The sequence below is a fragment of the Meleagris gallopavo genome, chromosome 5 (assembly GCF_905368555.1).
Source record: "Meleagris gallopavo chromosome 5, MGAL_WU_HG_1.1, whole genome shotgun sequence".
Taxonomy (NCBI): Eukaryota; Metazoa; Chordata; class Aves; order Galliformes; family Phasianidae; genus Meleagris; species Meleagris gallopavo.
In genome coordinates, this window is record NC_139408.1 from 57,894,415 (window position 1) to 57,919,259 (window position 24,845).

The following is a 24,845-nucleotide window of genomic DNA, read 5'->3' on the forward strand; positions in this document are numbered from 1 at the left end:
CCTTTCTCCATCCCCATTCCCATTCCTATCCCTCTTCTCATCCCATCTCCATCCTCATTTCCATCTGTATCCCTGTTCCCATCCCAGTCTCCATCCCTATCCTTGTCCCCTTCCCCATTCTCATCCCCATCCCCATCCCTATTCTCATCTGATCCTCATCCCATCCTCACCTGTATCTCTGTTCCCACCCTCATCTCCATGCCCCCATACCCATCCTTATTCTCACCCCATCCCCACCCATGTCCCTGTCCCCATCTCTGTCCCCACCCCCATCCCCACTCTCCTCTCACCCCATTGCTGTCCCTGTCCCACAAGGTTCGGGCACCCCACACTTATGCTGACCATCCTCAGCTGTCTCACTTCCCCCAGCCTCCATAAACAGCCCCTTCACACACAAACCTCTCCAGCCATGTTTTTCCCAGCAAGACCTTCCCATCTGCTGAACTTACCTTTTAAAATCACTATTATTAATTTTTTAATTATTTTTTATTCTCCCCAGTGCCAGCACCAGGGCACACTGGGCCTGGGGTTATATCTCCTATGGGTGGGAGGGAAGGGCAGGAGGGGACGGTGTTGGCTGGGACAGATGTGAGATTTCAAAGCGGACAGAGCCTGGAGCAGAGTTGAAAAGAGCTCTGGCTGTGTTTACACGAAGCCATTCCAGAGCTGTTTGCTTCTGCCTGTGTTTATCCACAGACATTCGTGCTACCAGAGCTTTGGCCCCATGGATCACTGAGGGTTGGTGGAGTTTGTTGTGCCGAGTGGATGTATACATGAGAGAGCATTTATTTGCCGTGAGCGGCCGCTATTTCCTCCCCTACAGACCTTTTCCATCCGATTGGGAATGGGAGCAGCTCCTTTGAGGCCGTGATGGCTCTCGATTGGCCCTGGGGGGCCCACATCCAGGGCTCTCTGCACCTGGCCCAATGTTCCCATGTCCCTGGCACCAGCCCATCACCTCTGTCCCCTGGGGCTGCCCCCAGCTGTGCCTCCGCAGCCCCCACTCCCATTGCAGGACCATGTCCGTGGGGCGGATAGGGAATCACAGAATCAGCAAGGTTGGAAAAGACTTTTGAGATGCCCAAGCCCAACCTATTCCCACCGTGCCCACTGTCCATTTCCCTCAGTGTCACGTCTCCGTGGTTCTTGGACACCTTCACCGCTGCCTGGGCAGCTGTGCCAGAGCATCACCTCTCTTTCAGAAAATAATGTTTCCCAGCATCCAACCTGAACCTCTCCAGCACCGTTTGAAGAGCACGAGGATGCTGAAGATGAGATGGAGAAGTGGCAAAACGCTTCCTGGCACGTCTGGCTGCTGGGAATGGCTGTGCAAATTTCCCTGCAGGCAGTACTGCCCGAGATGGGACAACCAGCCCCAGGGGAGCCGGGGCTGCTCAGGAGGCCACTTCCCCCTCTGAGCATCCTCCCAGTGCCTCTCCCCTCTGCCGAGCCATTGCACAAGAGGGGCACTGGGGCCGCTCTTCCTCCTGTGCATGACGCTTTCCTGCTCGTGCTCTTCAACAGCAACGGTTACAACTGCCCCGTGCCTCCAGCCCATGCTTTCCCTTAATGATTTCCCAGTGTGTGATGGATACACTGCAATTATGAGTATGAATCACGAAGATTTGCAATGTTTATAATTAATAATCTCTCTTGGAGAGGGAGCTGAAGTGGGCTGCTGTGGCACATCCCTTCTGTAAGAGGTTTTCAACTCCACATTCATTATCCAACAGCTCTTTAAGGGAGCTCAGCCCTTCCCGGGCATCACGATGGCCCCAGGATCCTCTGCAACGGGGATGTGGCTGCAGATAGCAGGCTCCATCCTATGGCTCCCATGCTGTTTTCTCTCTCAGGGTGAGCAGCTCATGTTTTCTCACATTTTTCTGAAGTCACTCTGTGTTTTTAGAAGGGTGCACTAAGCTGGGAAGGATTTTTTTGCAGGACTGTGTTTGCTTTGGGCATTGCCTCTGCACTGCCGTGCTCCAAGCGCCGTTCTACACTCTGTTGAACTGTGTTGTCCCCCTGCTCAGATTTGCTAGAGCCTAGCTGGAGCCAGAGGGCACGGGGACAGGGCAGGATTGTTTGGCTGATGGAGGGCAGAGATTTGCCAGGAGTGGGAAGGAAAACAGGGAGCGTCACAGCCTTGGCTTTACCCCAGGGCTCGGCGCTGGGCATGTGTTTCTAACAGGAACCATCTTTGGGGGTCTCCGTTGTTGTTGGATGTCAATACGAGGTCCTCATCCTTCCTGAGGGTCTAAGAATCTCGCAGGGTGTTTTTCAGAAAATGGAGATGGAAATATTCAGCTTTGGGATAGAGATGTCCAGCACTGGGATGGAGATGTTCAGCACTGGGACGGAGATGTTGAGTCTTGAATTTGGGATGTTCGCTGTTGGGATGGAGACATTCAGCACTGGGATGAAGATGTTCAGCTGTGGGATGGAGATGATCAACATTGGGATAGAGATGTTCAGCACTGGGGTGGAGATGTTCAGTAGTGAGACAGAGAGATGGAGATGATCAGTGTTGGAATCGAGATGTTCAGCATTGGGGTGGAGATGTTCAGTGTTGGGGTGGAGATACTCGGCATGGAGATGGAGATGTTCAGCAGCCACCAGCAGCCCGCTTGCCCACCCCAAACTCATTTGAAGTGACCACCGCCCTGTAGCAAGAGTGAAGGAAATTCAAACCCTTAGTTTTGGACCACGTGAAATGTTCCTTATCATAAAAAGGAGACGGGGTGGGGGTGTCCACATTTCCCAGCTGAGTGTCCCTACATCCCACATCCCACCCAGGTTCTGCCGGTGCCATCAGGAGGAGGAAGATGTGGGGGCAGCAGGAGCAGTGGGCTGTGCTCTGGGCTGGGCTGCTGAGCCCATGAGCGCGGAGAAATAGCTGGGAAGAGCCAGCTGGCCCTGCTCCCCCAGCACTGCTGCATTGCCTGGCCGGAGAATAGTTGAAGCTTTGCCATGAGGAGCCTGGCTGTGTTGCAAAGCCCTTCCCATTCCCTGGGAATCGGGCAGCAGAGAGAAAGCAAAACGCTGGAGACTTCGTTCTGGCTGGAGCTGTGTCCTGTTGTCTCCAGCACACATATAATTATGGTGCACATCCTTCCAGTGATACGACCCCAGGGTTCTGTGTCCTGTGATCCAGAATGGTGGGGATAGGTGACACAGCAGCCAGTGCTACGGCCACCAAAGAGCCCAGCTCCTGACCCATACCCAGCTGCAAATCACAGGGCGAGGAAAGAAGGATCCGCAGTGTTTCTGGTGGCTTTCCCTTCAGAGATCCTGGGTTTTGATGTCATGGTCACACTTTCGGATTCCACTTCCCATTGCACTGAGTGCACCATCCCAATAAACAGCTCCCAGGGTAAATCTGAGCTGTGCAGGGAGGAAGATGACCTCAAACCAACTCCTGGTGCTCCTCAAGGGCTGCTGCACCCGCAGTGCCTCTCTGCTGCCTCCGTCCTGAGCCATCGGGAACAGCAATAGGTCCCTTTGGGTCCTTGCTGACCCCAGCCCCCTGGATTTGTGCTCTGTAGAGCTGTGAACTTCTATTTGCTGCACTTTTCATTAAGAGCCAGCGGGGTTTTGTGCACTCTGGGTGTGAGCTGGGCTCACGCCCACGCTTGGCCATGGGTTGGGTTTTGACAACTTTTGGAAACCGCATTCTTCCCAGGGCAGCCAGCGGTGGCTTGGGGGAAAAAGAGGGGTTTTTAGCAGGAGGAAAACACGGAAACATGCAGACTGGAGCAGTGCTCTGTGCTCGTCATCGCCGCCAAGGAACCAGATCCAGATGCCACCGGTGCCTGGTGCCTGCATGGTGACACAGACCCGGCTGCGTGCCAGGCTTTCAGAGCAGGATGCCTGCCATAGGGATCTGCTGCATCCCTCAGCCTCTTCCCCCTCATATCCCTTAAGCAACACAGCCAGCATTGGGTGCACTGGAGATGTGGTGGCAGGATGCGGGGTCACCAGAATGCACGTTCCCCCGGGCTCCAGCTGTGCTGATGTCCCGTGAGGGCTGGCAGGCTGCACCTGGCTGGGTGACTCAGCACACCCCCGGGAGCCAGAGGGCTGCCCGGCTCTGCGTATGCAATAGCTGCCCATGGCAGTGGGCTGAGTCACCGCGTGCCCGCACAGCTGGCGGCCGTGAGCACATCTGGCTGCCCTACAGGAGCAGAGCTGCTGTCCTGGCTGCAGATGTGCTCACGGCCACACAGGGCCGTGGGGATTTGGTGTCTCCAAGAAGCTCAGCAGAAAAGCCCTGTAGACCCTGCACACTGTGCGGGCAGAGCAGTAAGTGGCCCTGCTCCGTCCCCTGGGCTGGGTGGCTCACGCCGCTGCCCATGGACACTGTCACTGTTCTAGCTTTGCTCCTGAAAACATTTGCATTTATTTTTGGGCAATACCTGCCTTTCTAAATATTTGCCTTGTTAGTGCCTGGCCTGCTTGCAGCTGGGGCTCCCTCCTCTGCTCACCTCTACACCAGGATGAGATCCTAGCAGAGCATCCTCCAGCCGCACGCCTGGGGTACCCCGTGCCCAGGACCCCACCTCTCCTCACGGGCTCCACATCCCCCAGGGTGCCCATAGGATCACCACATCCCCCAGGCTGCACACAGGGTTACCCAGAGCATTTTGAGGGCCACCCATCCTTCTGAAGCTCCCATTTGCCAGCACAGGCAGCTCCCAATGAGCCCAGCTGCTGGAGACAAGACCCCAAGACAGGAAACGTAACAGGGCTCCAAGGAGATGCCATCCCTCTCCTGCTGGCAGGACAGGTCACAGAGGAAGGCTGGGACAGGGACATGGTGGATTTCATCCCCACCTGAGTGCAAGGAACTGCAGCGACTCGTCCATGGCTTTGCCCCCTTTGAGGTGGTCCTGTTTTTCCTCCATTGCAGGTGCATATGCAACAAAAGTCCATCAAGTCCAGCTCTGTAGTTTGGGCATCTGCCAGCAGCAAGGAACAAGACCGAGTTTAGCGATACAATTATTTGTGTTGCAAGCAAGCCAAGAAATCCATGGCCAATGGAGCAAAGGGCTGTCCCCACCTCTGCTCCACATTGGACATGGCCCTCCAGGCCAGGACCCTTCCAGCACACCTCCTTTCTTACCACTGAGGGTTGAATCATGGTGTTGCAGCCACTCTTTCAACATACAGAAGGGATTTGGCAACCCTGTGGGCTATTAATAGAGCCGGGCTGTTTTCTGAGAGCCCCGCGTTGTGTTGAGAGCAAAGCAAACTGTAAGAGGCAAAGCACTGAGTTTACCTAAGGAGAGGTCAGGCGAGTGAGGAAACAAGCTGTCGGGGAGCAGGAACCAGAGCAGTGCCCTCTCCTCCCTTATCGTCTCCTGTCCCCACGCTGGCTCCGCTCAGCCAGGAGGGAACAATGAACAATGAGCAGCCACGTGGCACTGCAGGACTCGCCACCTGCGCTCCGTCCCCAGTTCTGCCTTGCTTGGCCCATTCTGATTCCTGCTTTTCCAACTTGAGCTCCTCTTCTTCTGGCTTCTCGGGCTGGGCGAGTTTCCTGCGTGGACACCTGCATCGCTCAGCCTGGGGACGGAGCGAGACACCTTAGGGCAACGGATGTAACCCCAGGAGGAGATGCTGGGATGTGGCATCTCTCTGTTGGAAAGGGAAAATAGAGCAAGAAGGTGTTTGGGGATTCTCAGCTCCAGAAGGAAGGAGGCAGAGGGGATCCAGACCCTGTCTGGTGGAGCAGGACACACATGAAGCCACTTGTGGCAGCTGCCCTGTAGGGAACCGCAGTCCCCATCTCTCCCCTGGCCATGATCGGGAGCACAGCTGTATTTTCATCAATGGAAACCTCAGGCACACATCCTCAGCAATAAGGAAACCCGGCCCGCCCCCTGGCCACTCGTTATCTCACATCCCAGCTCCATCCTGCACCCTCCCTGTCCCAGATGTGCGTCAGCACAGCTCCTCTGCCACCTCTGGCCATGCCAACATCACACCAGCTCCTTCCCTTCTCCCACCCCCTCCAGGGCCCTGGGATTGCAGCCCGATGCTTTGTGTCACCCTTTTAAAATTGGATGTTCCTGAATGAGGGCTGAGGCCCACCTGCCTTGTGCCCCTCTCCACCAGGGCTGTTCAAAGAGCTTCAGCTGGTAGCTCTTCCCCAGCCACAGCTCCAGGAAGGCTGCCATCCTCCTCCTCCTTCCGCCAGCCCTGCCAGATGCTCCATCCCTGTGGCACCAGGAACTGATGAGCACAAGTGACACAAGCCAGGCCACCAGCTCTTGTCTTGGTTCACATCCTGGCGGCGCTGGCAGCTGCCCACACACAGGCACATGTGTCCTTCCCATGACATCTGCTCCCACATGCTTCCTCCTGCTGCAGCCACATCTTTAGCCATCCTACAGCTGTATTCCCGTTGCATAGCCACGATAGGGTCTGTGGCCACTGGTGGTCTGGGGCACTGAGGCAGGGATGGGTTGAGAACAGCTGATTTGGAACGTTCACCTTCCATCCCACCTGAGAAAAGTTGTGGTTCACCCAGAGGGTCACAAAGCTGCAAGAAGAGACACGACTGCTTTCTGAATGTCCTATGGGGACCATGGTCATGCAACCAAGCCCCCAGGGCTGGCTTCTGAGGAGATCAGTCTGCTGCCCACCAGCCATGCCACAGACCAGAAACACTCCATAACAGTTCTTCTAACAGCTCTTTAAACGTGGAAAGCACAATGCTCCCTCAGTCCCTGCAGTGAGCGCTCCTCTCCTTCCCTGCTGATGAGGATGGCTGCTCAGTCAGACCTCAGCTCCTGGAGCACTCCGTGCAGAGTCAAACTGTTTTGCACTCAAACACAGCCATGTAATCCTCGTTTCGTATCCTTATTTTATCTTCTGTTCAATCAAAGACACCTCAGACACCTCAGCTGCCCTGGGATGCAGAGCTCTTCTTCCTCAGCTCTCTTTTTACTTGAGGCCATAAGCATTTATTGAGTATTTCTTTCCACGTTGGTCTTCCCAGAGCCACAGCTACTAAAACGAACACAATGCAGGACTGCTGCTGCCAGAGAATGAGAAGGCTGTAAGATGCAGACAACAAACTGCTCTCAGTACGCAGAACATTTTCTCTCTATATGCACATATCCTGGTACATGCATGCCTGTAAAGATTTCCTCCATGCCCCAAGTGCCCGCTTGAGCTACACAACAACAAAGATATTTTGTTTTTAACGAAACAGCCAAACCCAGAGCCAAACCCATGCGACCTGACGCAGCCCAGGACCCTGACCCACACCTGTGCTCAGGGCCAGCAGCCCCACCTAACGCAGCCAGTGGCCATGAGATGTGGCCAAGCAGGTCTCCTCCCTGGTGCCTACAGCCGCGGCTGCAGAGCTGCTGGCTGGGCTCAGGGCTCCTGGCACCTCCCTGCTGGGAGGCTCAGGGCTGGGGGACCCACTGGTGATATGGGAGCTGTGAGCCCCCCAGCCCTTAGCTTTCTGCAGCCAGTGTCCCCCCCCCCCCCCCCAGCAGCAAACAGGCCCTCAGCCATCAGCACCCCCACAGGGTATCAGTTTCCTGGACCCCCATTGCTTTGATGGCAGTTCTCCAGGATCAATTAAGCAGCACGACGAGAGGCAGCAATTCCTCCAGCCAGAACTGAGATGTGGCACTGACCCCTAGTGACAGGCTCCTACTTGGATGCTGAGCAGCGAAGCTCTGTGATAAAAAATGACACGCAGCCAAAAGCAGCGGGGATCCGGGAAGGCTCCTGGTATTGCACAAAATCTGCTAAGTCAGTGATCCTCCTGCAACTGCACTCAGCAACCAAGGAGCTTTCCTGGAAGCGTGCTTCCATCCTAGACATGCTGCTCCAGGAAACAAATGCAGATCTCAAGTTGAACTTGAGATAAGAGTTTATTTAAGAAATGAGTGAAAAACCCAAACGTTGCACTTTGCCTGAAGAGTGATGCAGTAAGAGGGAAAGCAGCCACCAGTGCTGGGATAGTGCTGGAAATGACCCGTGTACAGGTCACGGAGCACAGTGTTACAACTTCGAGCTGCAGAGGAATGATGGGAACTCGCAGAGGCTCTACTTGCACACTGACCTACTCCTTTCCTTGGGAAAATGCAGTTGCACGGAAGACTGTGTACTGCATACTACAGTTTATTACTTTAAATACATACATTCTGGCTCTGAGCCTGTCAGAGTCCAAAAATGGTCTGTTTCAATTACGGGCTGCATGGAGGGCACAGGACTAATGGTCTATTCCTTGGCGTTTCAAAATATTCCCATCTATGTGGGCTGCTTGCAGGACGAGAGAGACTTCACAGGGCTCTCAGTAGATCCTTAATATCATTTTTTCCCCTCACCAGTAGCTTCAGAGCCATAAGGAGGGGGAGGATCTGACCCTCCCCTCACATCTCAACAGGGCTGTGGAACAGAGCAGATGTTTACTAAAGGCAGTGGGAAGACTGTTGTGGCCATTAGTGGAATCAGACAAAGCTTTCTTCCTAAAACATTGCTCTGTCCAGGTCATATCCCATGCTGTCTTGCAGCACGGAATCAGACTGTCCCAAGGAAAGGAGCAGAGGCTGAAATGCCACTTCCCCACGCCCCAAATCTCCCACTCATCACCAGAAGGATGTGAAACAGCTCCGTCCCACATTGGCACCACCTGTCCCCATTACTGCCAGCCTTGCCTCTCACTTCTCTCCCCTTATCTCTGCACTGGTCTTTCTGCAGATCTCATTTCCTGCACCATCCTGGGCTCAGAAGGCACCAACCTCACTGCTGTTACCGAGACCAAAGAAAAATAGCAAAAGCTGTAAATAACCCCCTGGGCTCACAGCCAAGAAAATGCCAGCATTGAGCAAAGCCATCTTCCAATCTGCCCGCCTTTGGGCTTTGCTGGCAAATTTTTATTTTGGGTACTCGCAGCTGTTGTGATGACCTGAGCTCTTCATAATAAAGCTGCTTTAGCCAGATATGCTATTACCCCTGGGAATGAGAACACTCCTGGATTCAGTTCACCACTCAGGTGTAAACAATCGCATGTCAGTTTAAACACTTCAGCCTTCCAGCCAGAGGTATGTTTGCCCTTCCAGCTCTGCACAGTTACCGTGCAGATTTAACTGTTTATGGAGAGCAGAGCTTGCCAACACAGGTCTGTAGAGCCTCTGCTGAAACGAAGGAAAGACAAATGTTCTTTCTCCTGGAATCACTCACTCTCTTCCTGTTCAGATATACAGAAACTGTGAAGAAAAGCTGCAGTGTTTCAACTTTTCTGGCATAATTTCTGTGTGGGCAAGCCCTCAGTACGCCAAGTGAGCTCACTCTGCCTCTCCAGTAATGAACAGGCAGGCAGAACTCAGCAGCAACCTTCATGAAGACCTGCTCTCACAATTTACTGTGAAACGCGACATGGACTGCACCCAGGAGGGCCAAGCTACGTGTCATATGGATGTGTTTCTGCTGTCAGAAATCACAGGTACCACAGAACTACCAACACACTGCAACACAGAATTTAGACTGAAACTTAAGGGCCATTTCTGTTAATTTACAGTTGAACTCACTTCTCTCTCTGCTGCCAAGGCTCACTGAGGGCTGAGAAAGCAAGAGAGCGTTCTGGGCACTGTCACACAGCCTCCCACTCTCACAGCTCGCTGTGCCTCCTGGCCTGCTTTTCCCTCCCTGCCAACCTCGGGGCTGTCCCCCGCAGGTCCCTCCCAGGGCCCTGGGCTTTCTCTGCTTTCACCCCGACTTCCTCAGTCAGTTCCCCTCTGACTGTGGCTTTTTCTTCAGAGCCTTCCAGCTGCTGCCTCTCCTGTCTGTCCTCTTGGTGAGAAGAGGCATGGAGGGTGAATTCGGGCGCTGCGGCCTCCATCATCTGGAGGAAATTGTAAGCAGGAAGAGGCGGCTTCCAGTCTTCCTCAGACAGGGTACCTGCAAAGTGAACGCAGTCTTTTGTTAATAAGTTAAGAGGCTGTGATGTAACCCACTTTACAGTCATTTCCATTTCAAAGCAAATATGGCTTTTCTGCCCTTCCAGTGAATGCAAAATTAAAGATCTTTTTTTAAAGTTCACTCTTTCTTCTCCACAACTAATAATGCCACCCAAACCAAACCAGCCACAGATGCATTAACATTTACAGGAGCTGGCTGAGGGCTCAGCTCCTCAAAGGCTGGTTCCTGTGTCTTCAGACATCAAGCTGTGAATCTTACAAGCAGCAGCACTCTCTCTCTCTACCAGTGAATGGATGTTTCGCTCAGATCTCAAATAACTGTGCTAATGACTTAGTGTTACTGAAATGCCATTAGGAATGAGGGGAGACTGCTGTCTCTACAGGGAGGAAGCAGTACCATTAAGCGAGATTGCTCGTTAATTTGTGCTTTTAAGGCTGATCACACAGACCTAAAAGCTTGAGCAAGGAGCCTGTGATGGCTGGCAGAGCCCTTGGCCATGCTGCCCAACCATCAGAGCACCCCTCTGGCACGATGGAAAGCTAAAAGAAGGTCTTTAACTGGAGACCTAAACGACATCCATCCTTTGGCACCGGAGATGGGAAGAGCTGTGGGAGAAGGGCTGGGTCACAGAGCTGTAGCAGCCTGGTCACAAATGATGTCTTTGATTACTGAGAACACCTCCATATCCTACCTTGCCAGGCTGCTGGTGGCATTTGAAAACAATTGCTGTGAAAGGCTTATTTTAAAATTCAACAAGATCAAACCCCCATCTCCTTTCAGGAGCCTGAAGCAGGCTGTCAGCCAGCTGTTCCCAAATTTGTGGCACCCTATGGCTACTCCTAACATATGAGGAAGCCACATTTACACTTCCTTCCTCCAAAGCTTCAGCAGCTGATCAAGGAAGGAAGGGACTTAGTGAAAGGCTTCACAGTAAATGCCAACCCTTGATGTTCCGAAGACCACAGCAAGGCTTTGGCTTCCTCACACTTTCCTGTTCATAAAAATGCTGGAAGTTGCTTTTTGCTGGGAGAAGCTATTTCTCACACTAGGACTCTGGAGATTTTCTTATTAGCAAGCAGTGTTTCAGCAGGTCTGTTCTCAGCAATCAGAAAGCACAGCCAGGTTTGGGGATTATACAGGGAAGAGATGCCGATTCAGAACTATTCATGCTTGGCTCTGAACATTAAACAATCCTGCAGCAAACTCGTGAGTAAGGGTATTCTGCTCTGGCTGGACGATTTGTACTGCTCCAACTCAAACTAGAATAGCTAGTTTTTCCATAATTAAATACCAGGACAGACAATTTATTGCACGTAGCATCTTCTCATAAACAGACCAAAGCTAACAGTGCATGCTTAGGAACATTTCAAACGCTCATCCACTTACTGCTGGGAATCTCCAGTCCTGCCTTCAGTTTCTCCAGCCAAGATAAGATATTTATTTCAGTGATAGACTGCTCTGATGGGAACTTAAAGACTTGACCTCCAGCATGAAGGTTCACCCAGACAAGAGCAGGCAATGAAGGTATGGTGGCAAAGTAGGCCTTCAGGACCCCACGGCCCACTGGAGTGTTCTTCCTGTTGGGGAGATCCAACAACATGCTCAACAATAGTTTGGCAGCAGAATATGACCCCAGGGTCAAGGGAGCATTAAAGCTCTCGGGCTACATTCAGCAAAACACGTGCACACAGTTTTACCTATGGAACAGCTGTAGAGGTTCACAGCTCAAGGACTTAAGCCCTTATTGTCTAATGGATAGGCAGTGGGCAGCAGAACAGATGAGTTAGGAAATCCTCTAGCAGGAGGAGCAGGGACAAATTCTGCTGGGACAAATTCTGCACAAAGGTGTGAAATCTTCTCCACCACAAGTTTTTAAGAGCAAGTCAGATGGGAGTGACACGCTGTGGGTAACTCCCGTAGTGCTGGACATCTGCTGTGGGAACTACCAGCTCTTGTCAGCACCCTGCAGCTGCAGCAGCCACCAGCAGGTAGAAGTGGTACGAGCTGATCAGAGGGCTGTGCTCGTGCAATCCAGTCCCTTGGCATCTATGGAGTGGTTTCCTGCAGTCAGTGGGCAGGGACAAGGAGTTGGAATGGCAACTCCTCCAAGTGACACAGGGAGAGCCAAAAGAGGACATCCACTAAGATGGAGGGTCAGCAAGGACACAGAGATGATGAGTCCTTCAGGCACTATTTTCAGGCTCAGTGATGCACGGGGTCTGAGTTGGCTTTCACCATGGGAATGAGGTCCTCTTTCTAGGACTATGTTACTCTTTTAAAGCCAGTAACCATTTTCTGCCCTGGCAAAGGACAGCTTATTCTTTCTCAGTAAAAGAGAACAGAGGCAGATGTGTAGGTGGGGAAGTTCCAGGGACTCTCATTTCTTGCGCATTACTGGCAAACAAAGTTAGCTAAACTCCAGCCCACGCTGCTAGGCACTTCCCAGACTTCAAAGCACGCTATGATTAAGACAGTGAGGTGTCTCTGGGCTTGAGCAAAACAATCAGAGGTTAAAAACTGAAAGCTTACACGGGAGGGGAGGATTTAAAAAAATCCCCTTTCCTATCTTTTTTTTAAAATTATTTCTTAGTTCCTAGATTCATTTTGTTTCTCGATTATTTTTCAGGTTTGTCTTATAGAGCTTCTTCCAAAAGCTGTTATTTTCCCCCACAGTCAGCAATCACTAATTAGCCCATTGTGTTTCACACTAATTGCTGATGGAATAATTATCTTAAGATGCTCTAGGAGGGCAAATTTACTTCTTTTCTTCCATGTGTAAAAAAATAATAATAATAAATTCAGGTCCAGAGTGAAGCTACCACGGAGCATCCTCGAGAAATTTTACTCTACTGGCAATTACTTCTGCAATCAATTAAGGTTTTTACTAATTTTACTTTTTTGTGCAATTTTGCAGCTGCCCAGAATACATACTGAATCACTGCTAAATGATTTGGCCTCCCAACCCATGATGATTTCAGACCAAATGATCACATTACCACATAGATAGCGTTTTGAGTAATTGCAGACTCTGTTTTTTCCTTGCCTGCAATGCTAAGAGCAAGGTAACGGAAAGAAACAAAGAGGCATAGCATACTCACAAGTTCAACCAGCATGACACAAATGCTTGCTGAGATCTTCCTCTTGCCAGTTTCAGCATTTCCTTGCTTTCTGTTCGACCAATGTCACCGTCGCTGAACAAGATGAGGAAAGGCTTTCTGAGTTGCAAGTAGTGGGGCAGATTTTGCACGGTGATTTCTGGCTGCAAGACACCAAAACAAGAAGTTGGGGTGTAAGGGGATGAGGGAGCAAGACAAAATTAGACTTTCTGTTCTTAAATGAGTGGGTGAGGGGCTGAGCAAAGCTGTGGGGTTTGTGTTGAATGCAAGAATCTCAAAATCAAATGTGGATTTGGGGACTTCAGTGCACTTTGGAAATGCCTACACCCATCCATGCCTATCACAAGGCAAGTCTGAATGAGAAGCTGTGTAGTTTGAGATGAATGGGTATGAGCAGAAAAGCAAAGCAGGCTTCATCCAGCTTACGTGCAGGGAACAGGCCTTGTAAGATGCCTACAACAGTAGGTCTGGGACTAAAAGCACCAGCCAGCCAACTGACTCCCAGGGCCTCCTCCCAAGGGACAACACTACAGACAACACATTTCTGTCCAGACCGTTGGCTCCAAGTCATAAAGGATAAAAACAATGGGAGAAATAATGAGCAAATGTATTTATTTTGCAAGCTCAATGCTGTAATCAGCACTTCTGAAAATGACTTCAGTGGAAAAAGGACACGTTTCTTTTACTTACAAAAAGGTCCAGCAGTTCATATCTGATCATCTGCACGATGTCCTGAGCATTCTCCTTGGACAAAGCGATGCCTTCCACCCTCTGACTGCTGCTCCTGGCAAGGAGGAGGGCAGGAGGAGACACTGCATATTTATGGGACCTGAAAAAAATCCAGCCAACTCACAGCAGGTTCCAAACATACACAAACTAAGTTTTAAATTAAGACAGGGGAGGTTTAGGTTGGATATGAGGAGGAAGTTTTTCAGCCAGAGGGTGGTGAGGCACTGGAACAGGTTGCCCAAGGAGGCTGTGGATGCCCCATCCCTGCAGGCATTCAAGGCCAGGCTGGATGTGGCTCTGGGCAGCCTGGGCTGCTGGTTGGCGACCTGCACACAGCAGGGGGTTGGGACTGGGTGAGCACTGTGCTCCTTTGCAACACAGGCCATCCTAGGATTCTGTGATTCTATGAATTGAGCTCCATGGGCTTTGATTTTTGGCAGTTTTGTGCAGTTCTGCTGAAGTTCAGCAAATGTTACAGCAACAGACATATCCTGTGGCTTACTTTTATCAGAGAAACCAGCCCCCCTGTTGTTCCCCAATATTCTTTGGGTAAAAGAGTTCAAGGGCATTAAAAGAAAAGCTGAGCAGGTGGAAATAGCAAAAATAGGAGAAGTCTGAGCAACGAAAGGGCACCACACCAAGATGGGTGAGCAATTTTCTGGAAGTTTGAGGAAGTTCACCCTAAAGACTCCAGATGCCACCGCCCAGAGGAAGGGTGAAACAGAGGAAGTGAACAGCCCCAACTGTTTCTTGGGGGTGTCTGTAGTTTATTTTTCAAAGGCTGCTGGTGTTTCTTCAAAGGCTGTGACACCATTGCTGGGGAAGTCAGCCTGTGTGAGAGAAACGTGAGGGCATTTTGGGCTGAGGAGGCCTCTGATTTCCTTTCCAAGGGTAATCTGGTCTGCCTCATCTCCTTTTTTCTGTATGAAGAAGATGCAAGGTGGGGGGAGATGTGTTCAAATGTGCTTTAACGATCTTGGTGTTTGGTGTTTCAGGCCACAACACAAAACTAGGTGCAGATGACAGCAGATAAGACATTTCTGACATTTCAGTTCAAATGCAGACCTTTCACTTCACCCCTCACTGCTTTTATCTGCTGGGAAAAAACACACCCACTGCACATCTGCTAAGGGGAGCCCAAGATCTGCACCAGTATCTTGACAAAGAGTGGCAGTAATAACCTTCCTGAGGCTTTCAAACCTTATGAATCCTTTGCTAACCTGTTCTTGTGCTCATCAGAGCTTTTTAGTTTCATTTTTCTGCTTTCTTTAGTCCATTCTGCTTTCTGTTCATTTCCACACACTCAGATGTGGGGTTTTGGTTTGGTTTTTTTGGTGTTTTTTTTTCTCACCAGAACCTTCCCAGTTTTCTACAGATCACAGAAGCACAGCAATTTCTTAACTCCCATCACACTGTGACACCAATGGAAAGCCAGACACCCCAGGAACTCTTGCAGCTCACAGCCCAAAGGCCAGGCCTGTACCTCACACGTATTTCTTTCCCCTAGGAATACCTGGAAATCCAGCCCTGAGCTGTGCTGTGCCCTTCCTGCCTGGATTCAAGAGCTCCTTGAGTCCAGCACGTTATTTCACACCTCTGGTCATGGCTGGGAATCCTCTGAGCTGCTAAGATCTGTAACTTTACTGTCAGTTGGTTTTTTAAATTAACTTGCATTTGCCTTTGATTGAGAACAGTAAAACCTTACAAATGTTTTAAATTCTGCTCGTTTTGAACTTCTTCAACTCCCAAAGTCTTAAAGAGACGCTCTGGCAGAGTCACGTCTCCAAGGAGGTAAGAACTCTTGTTCTCTGTGTTTAAACAGATGAACTCTTTGATAAGGAAGCTCCCCAACACTGCCAGAAAACCAACAAATTCCCCTCCTAATAACTGGAGTCTACCCTGAAGTCACCTCTGATTTTACCAGTAACACGACCAATACCCATCAAGTGGTTGCACTGTTGCTTATGACAGCCTTCTATTTATATAGCTGGCATTACATGGGTAATACGAGCCTTGCATTTAAATCAAAAACATCTGCAAACAAATGCTTGGCAGGAATCTGCGACATCTAAATATGTGAGAAATAAATGACTTCATTCAAAGTATTTCTTCATTGGTGCTTTTTTGCATTTGTTCCCAATGGACCAGGTGTTTGCTGAGCAAACAGTTTTGTTAAGAACATTCTTTGGTGCGTTTTGTATACCTTTTCTTCTGGGGAAATGTGAGCAGGGCTCAGTTTTCTGTGACTTAGGAGCCACAAACATTTCCTTAGTGAGAGCTTAGCAGAAAAATAGCTTTTCTTCTCTCAAGAAGGGAAGTGAGCCCGACTCTTGCATAAGGAATTCCTGTAAGTGTTTACTTTCTACTTACACTTGGGAAGATGACCATCTACAGTAGCTTCACCCACAAATCACAGCTAAAAACACCTTCCCCAGCCAGAATCCAAACTTGGCAGAATGAATATCAATACAAACTGCATCAACTATTCCAAGCAAATAGGAGCACTCTGCAGACTATGGCTGGAGCAGGAGGATGGAGATGTGTTCTTGAATGCATCACTGCTGACAGGACACAGACTTCTGTTGGTGTCATCAAACACACCAGGGATGTGGCACGTTCCAAAGAAACTAGCACAAATAATTCACTGCTGTGTTAATGGCTGTTAAAACCCACGCCTGCAAAAAGGGACATTTGGGGATGTTTAATGCTGCACTGGTGGCTAATTCCTGACAGAAACGAGATGCTGGGAGAAGGCAAAGACCTCTTCTGACCTACTTGCATTTATAAGCACTGAAACATCTCTCACAGCCTGATTCAAAGCACTTTTCCTGTCGGTGGAGTGAGCATTAACCTTAAGTTAAATGTACAAACTGATGGATTAGCTACAATTTGGCTTAAACTTAGGGCTGCATTTTCCAGCACCCAGACACAATTCCTACTCCGCTGGTAGCTAAGAACTCCCTGGAAGAAGGCATGGGCAGCACATAGACTCTCTTTTGGTTACTATTTGCAAATAGGGTCAACCACCAGAGCAAGACTCAAATTTACACCTCTGGCTTTGCAGCATCCCCCCCTACACTCCCCGTCCTCTCCCATCACATGCACTTCTGCAGCATCAGAGCACAGAAGACAGAAAAAGAAGGTGCAGAGAAGGCAGAAATAGGCAGAAAAATAGCAAGTCTGCATTTTTTCTCAAAGGAAAGAGAAGAGCAGAACTCTTTTTTTCTTCCTCACATTCTGATCCTAGCTAAAAGATAACATTTTTCCAGCCTGTTCTTTCCCCATATCTTGTTTAACAGGGAACCCAACAGATGCGTGAGGGACTGGCAGGGCTAGAGGACTAAAAATACCCAGAGTGAACCTGAACAACAGGAAGGCAGCTGACAGTTCATAACAACAGGGTTAAACAGGTCGCCTGTGGAAGGGCTGTAAATCAGCAGCCCAGTCTCTGCTCCATCTCTCTTTGGCAGAGCCCTGAACAATCTTGCTAGTGGACTAAGACACTTGTAGATGTTTGGGTTGCTGATAAACACTCAGCATGGGCAGAGACACTTGCTTTAGGCAGCAGCTTTCACTAAACGCAGGTCAGTTTGAATTGTCACCAAAGAAAAAAAAACAACTTACAAAGCCAAGACATCATCTTCAAAATACATCCCTGTTGTTACGTGTCCACTTAAGATGCTTCCTGCCTCTGTGAAGGCTTCCCTGACTGTAAAAGAGACAAAGAATCATAAATAAACAATAGAAAGAGAAGTGTCAGCTTCCTTCTGGAAGTCAAATCACCACATCTGCATATGTAACACCCTCTCACAGCAAACTGTCAGCTATGAACAAAAATATGATTAGAGGCTGATGAGAAATGGATGCATCTCATGACCACAGGCTACACAAGGGAGAAGTTGGCAGCCACTGAAAGGATGAGAAGGAAAGAGTTCCTATTATGAGGCAGCCTTTGCTCTTTAGCCACCAGCACTGAGTTTCCAGGATCTACATGACACAGATACTGATGGAAAGTGAAATGCCCTTGAGAACTTAAAGACCATAAGTGGTGTTCTTAGAAACAGGAGACCAATTAAAAGGCCAAATAGAAATCTTATAAATCGCAGCAACCTTTTGGAAAAGACTACTGCAGTAGTGTTAAGTGGCCAGAACTCTCTCCCTCAAGAGTCTTTTTGTCTTATTGGGCTCCTCCAAACAGGAGCATCTATTACAACCACCAAGGGTCCAAAGGCTAACTACCTTAAAGGCACATTGTGTGCCACTGCTTCTTGCAGCTACAAGGAGAGGGCTTTCCCTCTGCTATCACAGTTCAGAGAGCGGCATCAAACCATCAATCCTTAACAGCTGCTAAGGTCTACCTCTCACCTGACAAAGCCAGTGAACTCAGACGGTGGGGATAAAAGGTAGAGGGTGTGACTCCCTTTAATCCGTAACAGCTGAACCTCTCTGTGCTGAGAGATTGAGAGCAGAGTCCCAGAAGGGGCCAGCTCCAGAGCTGGTTTATGCCCTTATAACACATCCTCAGTTTTAGGCAACTAGATCCATGGAAGAGACAAACTTTGTGAGAATATACAAGCCAGTATGAGCTTGTAAAATGCACTAGATAAAGATCAGAGAGAAAAAAAACAACACTGCCTAAACAGGCTGAAAATGGGGCACATTTCAGCTCTCCCACTCTTTATATCAAGCAGTTGAAGACAACAAAAAATGCTCTTTTCATTTATGGAAGAGTGAGAAATCTCATGTTAGGGAAGTCAGGTTTTCCCACGACTTGAAGTTAGGATTCAGATACACCGTGATATATGTTGCTACATAATTTAAATAAAATCTCATTCAGACATTATTTATTGTTCCTTGTAACGCGGATCATCATGTCAAAACTGGCCAACCCAGGCACTTGGGACCAGTAACTCAGATCTCAGCAAACTGAAGCTGGCTCAAAACTCTTCACTCTTTCGTTCTTTGCCTCTGCCTTTCCAGCAAAATGTAAGGATGCATTTTTCATTGTGATCCCCTGGAAACACGAGGGCTACAAGCTTTTCTTTATACTGATTTCTTTTCCAAAAGAAAGGTTGGATCCTTAAAGGAATGGCTTGTTGAGCGTTCAGACACCACAAGAAATAACACATGCCACAGTGCTTGTGACACAGCTTGCCCAGTTAGTGATCATAGAATGGCCTGGGTTGAAAAAGACCACAGTGATCATCTAATTTCAACCCCCCCCTGCCACATGCAGGGTCACCAACCACCAGACCAGGCTGCCCAGAGCCACATCCAGCCCGTGATGTCAAGAAAATTGGGGCCTGACATTGGTTTCCAGATTCACTTGGTCTTCAATCACTTGATGTTGTCAGTGCTGACACAACAACCCAAACGATCAGATGATGAGCAACAGTGAGAGCTTTGCTCTGAGAGCTTCACCAACAAACCCTCTGCAAACGTGGTGGCCCAGCTACAGGAGAAAAGGCCATGAAGAAGACTGTGAGCTCTGCGAGGCACGAAAGGACCCAGCGTGATACACAAAGAGCAGGTTTAAATCCAAACATCCTCAGGAGAGCACTTCCACTGGCATTTAACTTGAAACACTCACTTGAGACGTAAGTAAGCATGTGCTCAAGTGCTGCCCTGGAGAGGCCTTGGCTGCAGGAATTCTCTCCTAAATCAGGACAACATTCAGCACAATCCACACTTGGGATTCGTAGATTCGTTCCTGCTGAGATCTTCCCTCCCCATCACGCTCTGCTTTGCAGCTCCTTCCCATCACAGTTCCAAAACTGTCGGCATTTTGGGGACGATTTGTGACAGACCCAGCATCCCACACAGCAGCCTCATAGTTCTGTGCAAGAAACCCTGAATGCACACAGTTCCACGGCAGATACAGAGCACTTCCTAAAAGCTATTTATCCTGAAGACTATATGAGATGGTAGATTGTGGAGTACTTTGGTTTTTTTTATTGAGTGAAAGCTTGAAGCTAAGCTGCTTTCTTCCTTCTGCTGGTGTTAACTGTGTCTGCTGGGTGACAACGGACAGACAACACAAGATCTCAAAAAAAGTGAACGGGGATCAATTATTCATCATCTCTTCTAACACAATATCCAGCAGCCCACAGAATGCTTGGGCATCAGTTACTGGAAAACAGGAAATTCACAGCCATGTGTAAAATCCTCCACAAAATAAAGTCACTGCCAAGGCATGCTGCGGATACCAGGCAGAGATTCTGATTATGCCAACACAAGCCATTAGATACAAAGCAGGAGTGAGATTTCTAGACTAAGGAAGATACTGAACTGATGATTCCTGGAGTCTAGTTCCACGCTGCCAGGGAAAGAAATCCCTCTGAACATGTAATTCTTTTCCTAAATGTCTGCTGTTGCCATGCTGGAGGGAAGATATGGGTCATGCGAGTCCTTTCTTTATTCTGCCCCAACCTAAGTCTGATCATGAGTTGAAGTGAGGAGTCTGTGCCCAGACAAAGCCCCACGAACAACTTCAGATACTGTTTAATGCTTGATTTACACCGATGCTTGGCAAGCCCTGCAACGTTACCAGCAATCTGAGGAGCACAGGTGTATTCTTAAACAACTGCTGCGCGTCTTAGGACACAGCCTTAATTCCAAATATGCTTCTGAGTAGCAAATAAACCCCTGTAAAGTTCTCCCATTTTCCAGGAAAATGCTAATTCGCTGCCCTAGTAATACTCTGTATCTCTCTGCAATCCATTTTAATTATGATTTTTCTGACAAAACTTTTTTAGGTCAGATCCACTTAGCTTCTTAATATAGTTCTCACACTAAGTGATGAAAAAACTCCAGAGCTTCATTTAACTGGACATCTCGTTGCTCTATTTCAGTTAGCTGGAAATGACAATGATGTGACATGTTGCTGGTCCAGGTAAGAACAGGAATTTTTGCCATGAGAAAGTAATTATAAAACTTCCAGAGAAGTCTGCAGGCTGTTAAGGACAACAGCGTGGTTTCCCTGACTCCTGGTCTGGGTTTGGTGCCAAATAGCTGGCTCCAAATTTCTGCTCCTTCAGATTATACTGCATGACACTCAACTATCCCTCAGGCTACACACTGAGAAAGCATCCCATATTTCATCTCCCTTGGCATCTGTGGCTGAGTTACCCAGACTGCAGATGCCGTTCTAGATTGCAGCCTGAGCATGCCCCAAGGGAGGAGGAAATCTTGTGGGTTCCGTACAGAGCTGTTTGGAAACCTGCAAGCCTCGTGTTTCCAAAGACAGTGAGGGTCTAGAAGGAAAGGAACATCTCCTGTACAGGAAATAGTCTGAGCTCACAATGCCATTTGGATCCAGGCAGGTTCCCTGCAAACAACTCGTCTCACAGTCCGCATGCTGTCTGCAATCCTGCCATCTGGGCTAACACAGGCACCATTACTGCAGAGAATGGAATACATGGAATAAAAGGATGATTCCAGAGCTCAGCTGGTGAAAACTAGGGGAAAATGTCTGAAAGTTTTTTTGAGACCAATAAGATTTTCTGCTAAATTTAACACTTAGATACAGGCCCTCCAGAAGAAGGAAGGCATGCTAGATGTTACCTGGCTCGGTGAGCAAAGCCCAAATGTTTACTGACATTTTATTCTGTTCTTATCTCTGAGCACAGTGGATTTCCTCTGAACCTCCTCATGCAACTAATTAGCTTTACTGCATTTAACCAAAGTTTACAGGCACACCGGGTCTTCAAAAAGAAAAACAGTCTGAAATTTTGATCGTGACAAAGATCATAAAAACATCCCCCTTTTAGTGCAGTGATTTCTAGAGATAGCGATAAATTGGAGACTGTGGGGCTGGAAGATCCTATCTGCCCACTGTGGATATGATGGAAGCATCACATGACATTCCTTTCCTAGACTGACTTTATTTTTCCTCGTTAATATGTTTGATTGTCATTCTGGTGCAGCACTCTATGTAACAGACAGGAGAGGCACAACTCCAAGTTTCAGCCACTCTGCATTCCTAGCATTGACCAGGATGACACTGACCAAGAGCATAGTGTGAGATAAATTCAGATAAGTTCAGAACACTCCTTCTAGCAACCGTGCTTAGCACTTCTAGCTGAGACCAACCCTGCAGAAACCGTGCCCACCTATTTCAAAGTCCAAAGAAGGATTTCAAAGGCTTGTTAGCATGTCATTCCTGCAAGAACTTTGCATTTTACTTGACTGCCTTTTTTCATATTTCAGACTCCGTGTCAGTTGCAAGGATTGAGACTCCCACATCTGCAAGAGGAGTCAGTGAGATAACCACCAATGCAACAGTGGAAAGGGCTTTCTTTAAAGAAGTATGCTATGACATTACATGTGGAATACAAGAAAAGACTGATGAGTCTGGGCTTGTTCAGTCAGACGCTGAGAAGAGATTTGAGAGCAGCTTACAGCTCCTTTGAAGGGGACTTACGTAGAGGATAGAGGCAAACTTTTCATGGTAAGAGGAAGGAAATACAACAGGGACAGCAGACACAAATTGTGGCTAAGTAAATCAGATTGGCCGTTTGTGAAAACACTTCTTTGTGCAGACAGCTGTGCAGCCCTGGGACAGGTCATCCATGGAACTGCTGTTTTGCACTGGTCCAAGCATGCCTCCAAGACCTGTCAGGGTTGTCACATGCCAGCACAGTGGATATAATAAATATGTCCACAGTTGCTGGTTAATGTCAGAATATAAACTTGAGGTGCCACATATGGAATTACCCGAATCTTCTACTTACAAAAACCAAGAAAGGTGGTGCCAGGTAGGCTTTGATGTGAGCAGACATGATTGGTTCATGAGAGAAAATGAAACATGGAGAACTTCCCAAGCATCTGAAATCAAACATCTCTGGTCAGCAATTAAATTCAGATGCTTAAGCCATAAATATCACACTCACCTTTACTTGTGGCTGTGCTGAATACTCCTAGAACCAAAGAGTGGTGATAGGATGACAGCTCAGATGGAAGCTCTCCTCTTAAATACCGTTCTGCTTCATCCATCGTTGCCAGCTTCAGAGGGCAAGAAACTTGACTCCTATGGAAAGGCAGAGAAACAACATGGGCTGCCTTCTTCACTTTTGGGATCAAGAGACAAAATCCTCATAACAACTCTTCCCTAACCCAATGTGACAGCCATTTTATCTCAATAGAGAAAAAAAACAGCTGCCTCTGGGAAGGAGGGGCAACATCTAGGCACTGAAAGGCACTGGGACTGGTTACAATGAAGAGAATAGCCCTAAGCCAAACTGGATGCTCTGAGATCCTTTCTGCACACAGGACAGTCTGGCATCCCTCAGCTAAACTGCGGAGATCGCTTGGTTTAGAGTAAGGGCTCGGCTGTGCTTCCAATAAAACCAAAGAGGGATTTGCCATTCATATGGACCATATTCATATATTTTCCATTCACCTTAGGACCATACCCATACCCCATCCCTGGACGGGGACCCACATTAAAAATAACTGAGAAGGAATTCTGTAGAGAGAGAGGAAAAGCGACGACAGATGGATGTACTGTCCAAGAAGAGATGTTTTTGACAAAGAAAAGCACAGAAAGTTATTAAACTAATTTCCAAATCAGGACTATAACAGGATCTGACGTTTTTCCAAAAAGGAATTTCATTACACAGGCCGTGAAGTATCCAGAACATCATCTGGTAGATGTGCCACTCTTACAGTGTGGGGACTCAATAACAGGCACTTACAACACGATGAAACTGGTCAGTTCCTCAGTTCCCAGCATGCCATTATATGTTATTGGTTGCTCTCCCTTCTTGTAAATCTTTATGGTAGGAAACTGAGTGACATTCTCCATTGTGCAAACACCAGGCCAGTCCCAGCAGTTTACTCGAGAGAGCAAAATCCCCTGAGTTCCTAGAATGGAAAACAAACACATACAAATAGTAAGAAAAAAAAGAGAAAGCGAAATGCTTGAAAAAGGGAGCTATGTGAACTTTTTTGGATGCTACTGTACATATTTGTATTAACATACTAGAACTCCTATTTGCTCTGGTGTGCAAATCCTACTGAGCTGGATGCTAACACACTGCACGTACATGGAGCATGTCCAGGTGGGCTCCCACTGAAAAGTTGCTCGATCATTCCTGGAGTGAAATGCTGCTCTGTGTAGGCAGGATGTCCAAATCCACTCCCAAAATAAGCAATCCCTTCCAGTCCGTTCTGTCTCCCTCTTGAAGTTATTCATGGACATGCCTTACAGCGTTGAATATAAAAGCAATCATTTCCAGACTACTAATGTATTAAATATTCCAGCAAGTGTGAATGGATTAAAACAATAGACCATGGAGAGATTAAACTCAGGGAAGTGACAGCTTTCACTTCTCAGAAAGAAATACCCAGAGACCTTCACATCTGGATGCAATGAAACCCTGAGGCAAACATCCAGAAGTGTATATATATATATATATATAATGTCAGTAAAACAGGTGCTGGAAATACTTCATGAATAAGGCTAAGACAAAGAAACCAGACAGGCCCTTGCTTACAGGAGAAAAAGAGGGAAAATAAGGCTTGGCATCAAAGAGGCTGATGCACGTGGGGAGGAACAACCCTAGACACAACCACATGCTGGAGGCCACCCAGATAGAAGGCAGCTCCGCAGAAGAGGACCTGGGGATGCTGGTGGACAGTAAGTCAAACGTGACCAGTCCTATGCTGCTTCTGCTAAGAAGGCCAATGGCATCCTGGGCTGTATTACACAAAGCAGGTCAAAGGAGGTCGTACTTTGCTCTGCTCAGCACTGGTGAGGCTGCACCTGGAGTTCTGAGCCCACTGCCAACAAAAGAGGCAACAGGCAAAAACCAGAACACAGGAGGATCCTGATGACCTCCAGAGATCCTTTCCAACCTAAACCATTCTGTCATTCAAGGCTTTTTTATTTAATGAGGTGCCCAGTATTGAAAAGTATCTAATTTACCTAAAACATGGAGTTAAATACAGAGTGAGCAATTAAAGGTCACGTAAACAAACTGCAATGCAATCTGGCAATCTGATGGCTTTCACTCTATTGTACTTATGCAAGTTGCTCATCTCCAAGCCACCAGCAGG

At 48.3% G+C, this 24,845-nt stretch overlaps 1 protein-coding gene across 12 annotated transcripts in view; it reads right to left on the reverse strand.

Annotated features, from left to right (window-relative positions):
• Positions 1-464: 464 nt before the first annotated feature.
• TXNDC16 (thioredoxin domain containing 16) overlaps positions 465-24,845 on the reverse strand; it is a 50,878-nt gene continuing 26,497 nt past the window's right edge. For 3 of the 12 annotated variants that reach the window (XR_014883827.1, XR_014883828.1, XR_014883830.1), the window contains 9 exons: positions 23,483-23,651; positions 22,679-22,815; positions 17,412-17,496; positions 13,749-13,887; positions 13,041-13,201; positions 11,329-11,519; positions 9,552-9,921; positions 4,831-7,058; positions 465-2,660 (listed from right to left, as the gene is read on the reverse strand). Coding sequence is in view for 1 of the 12 variants with exons in the window: in XM_085225956.1 (XP_085082082.1) it covers positions 9,632-9,921; positions 11,329-11,519; positions 13,041-13,201; positions 13,749-13,887; positions 17,412-17,496; positions 22,679-22,815; positions 23,483-23,651 (1,172 nt within the window). In the remaining 11 variants the exon portion in view is untranslated. Of the gene's footprint in view, positions 2,661-4,830; positions 7,059-7,873; positions 9,922-11,328; positions 11,520-13,040; positions 13,202-13,748; positions 13,888-17,411; positions 17,497-22,678; positions 22,816-23,482; positions 23,652-24,845 lie in introns of those variants that run through there. The other 9 variants (XR_014883825.1, XR_014883829.1, XR_014883822.1 and 6 more) reach the window with 9 other exon arrangements.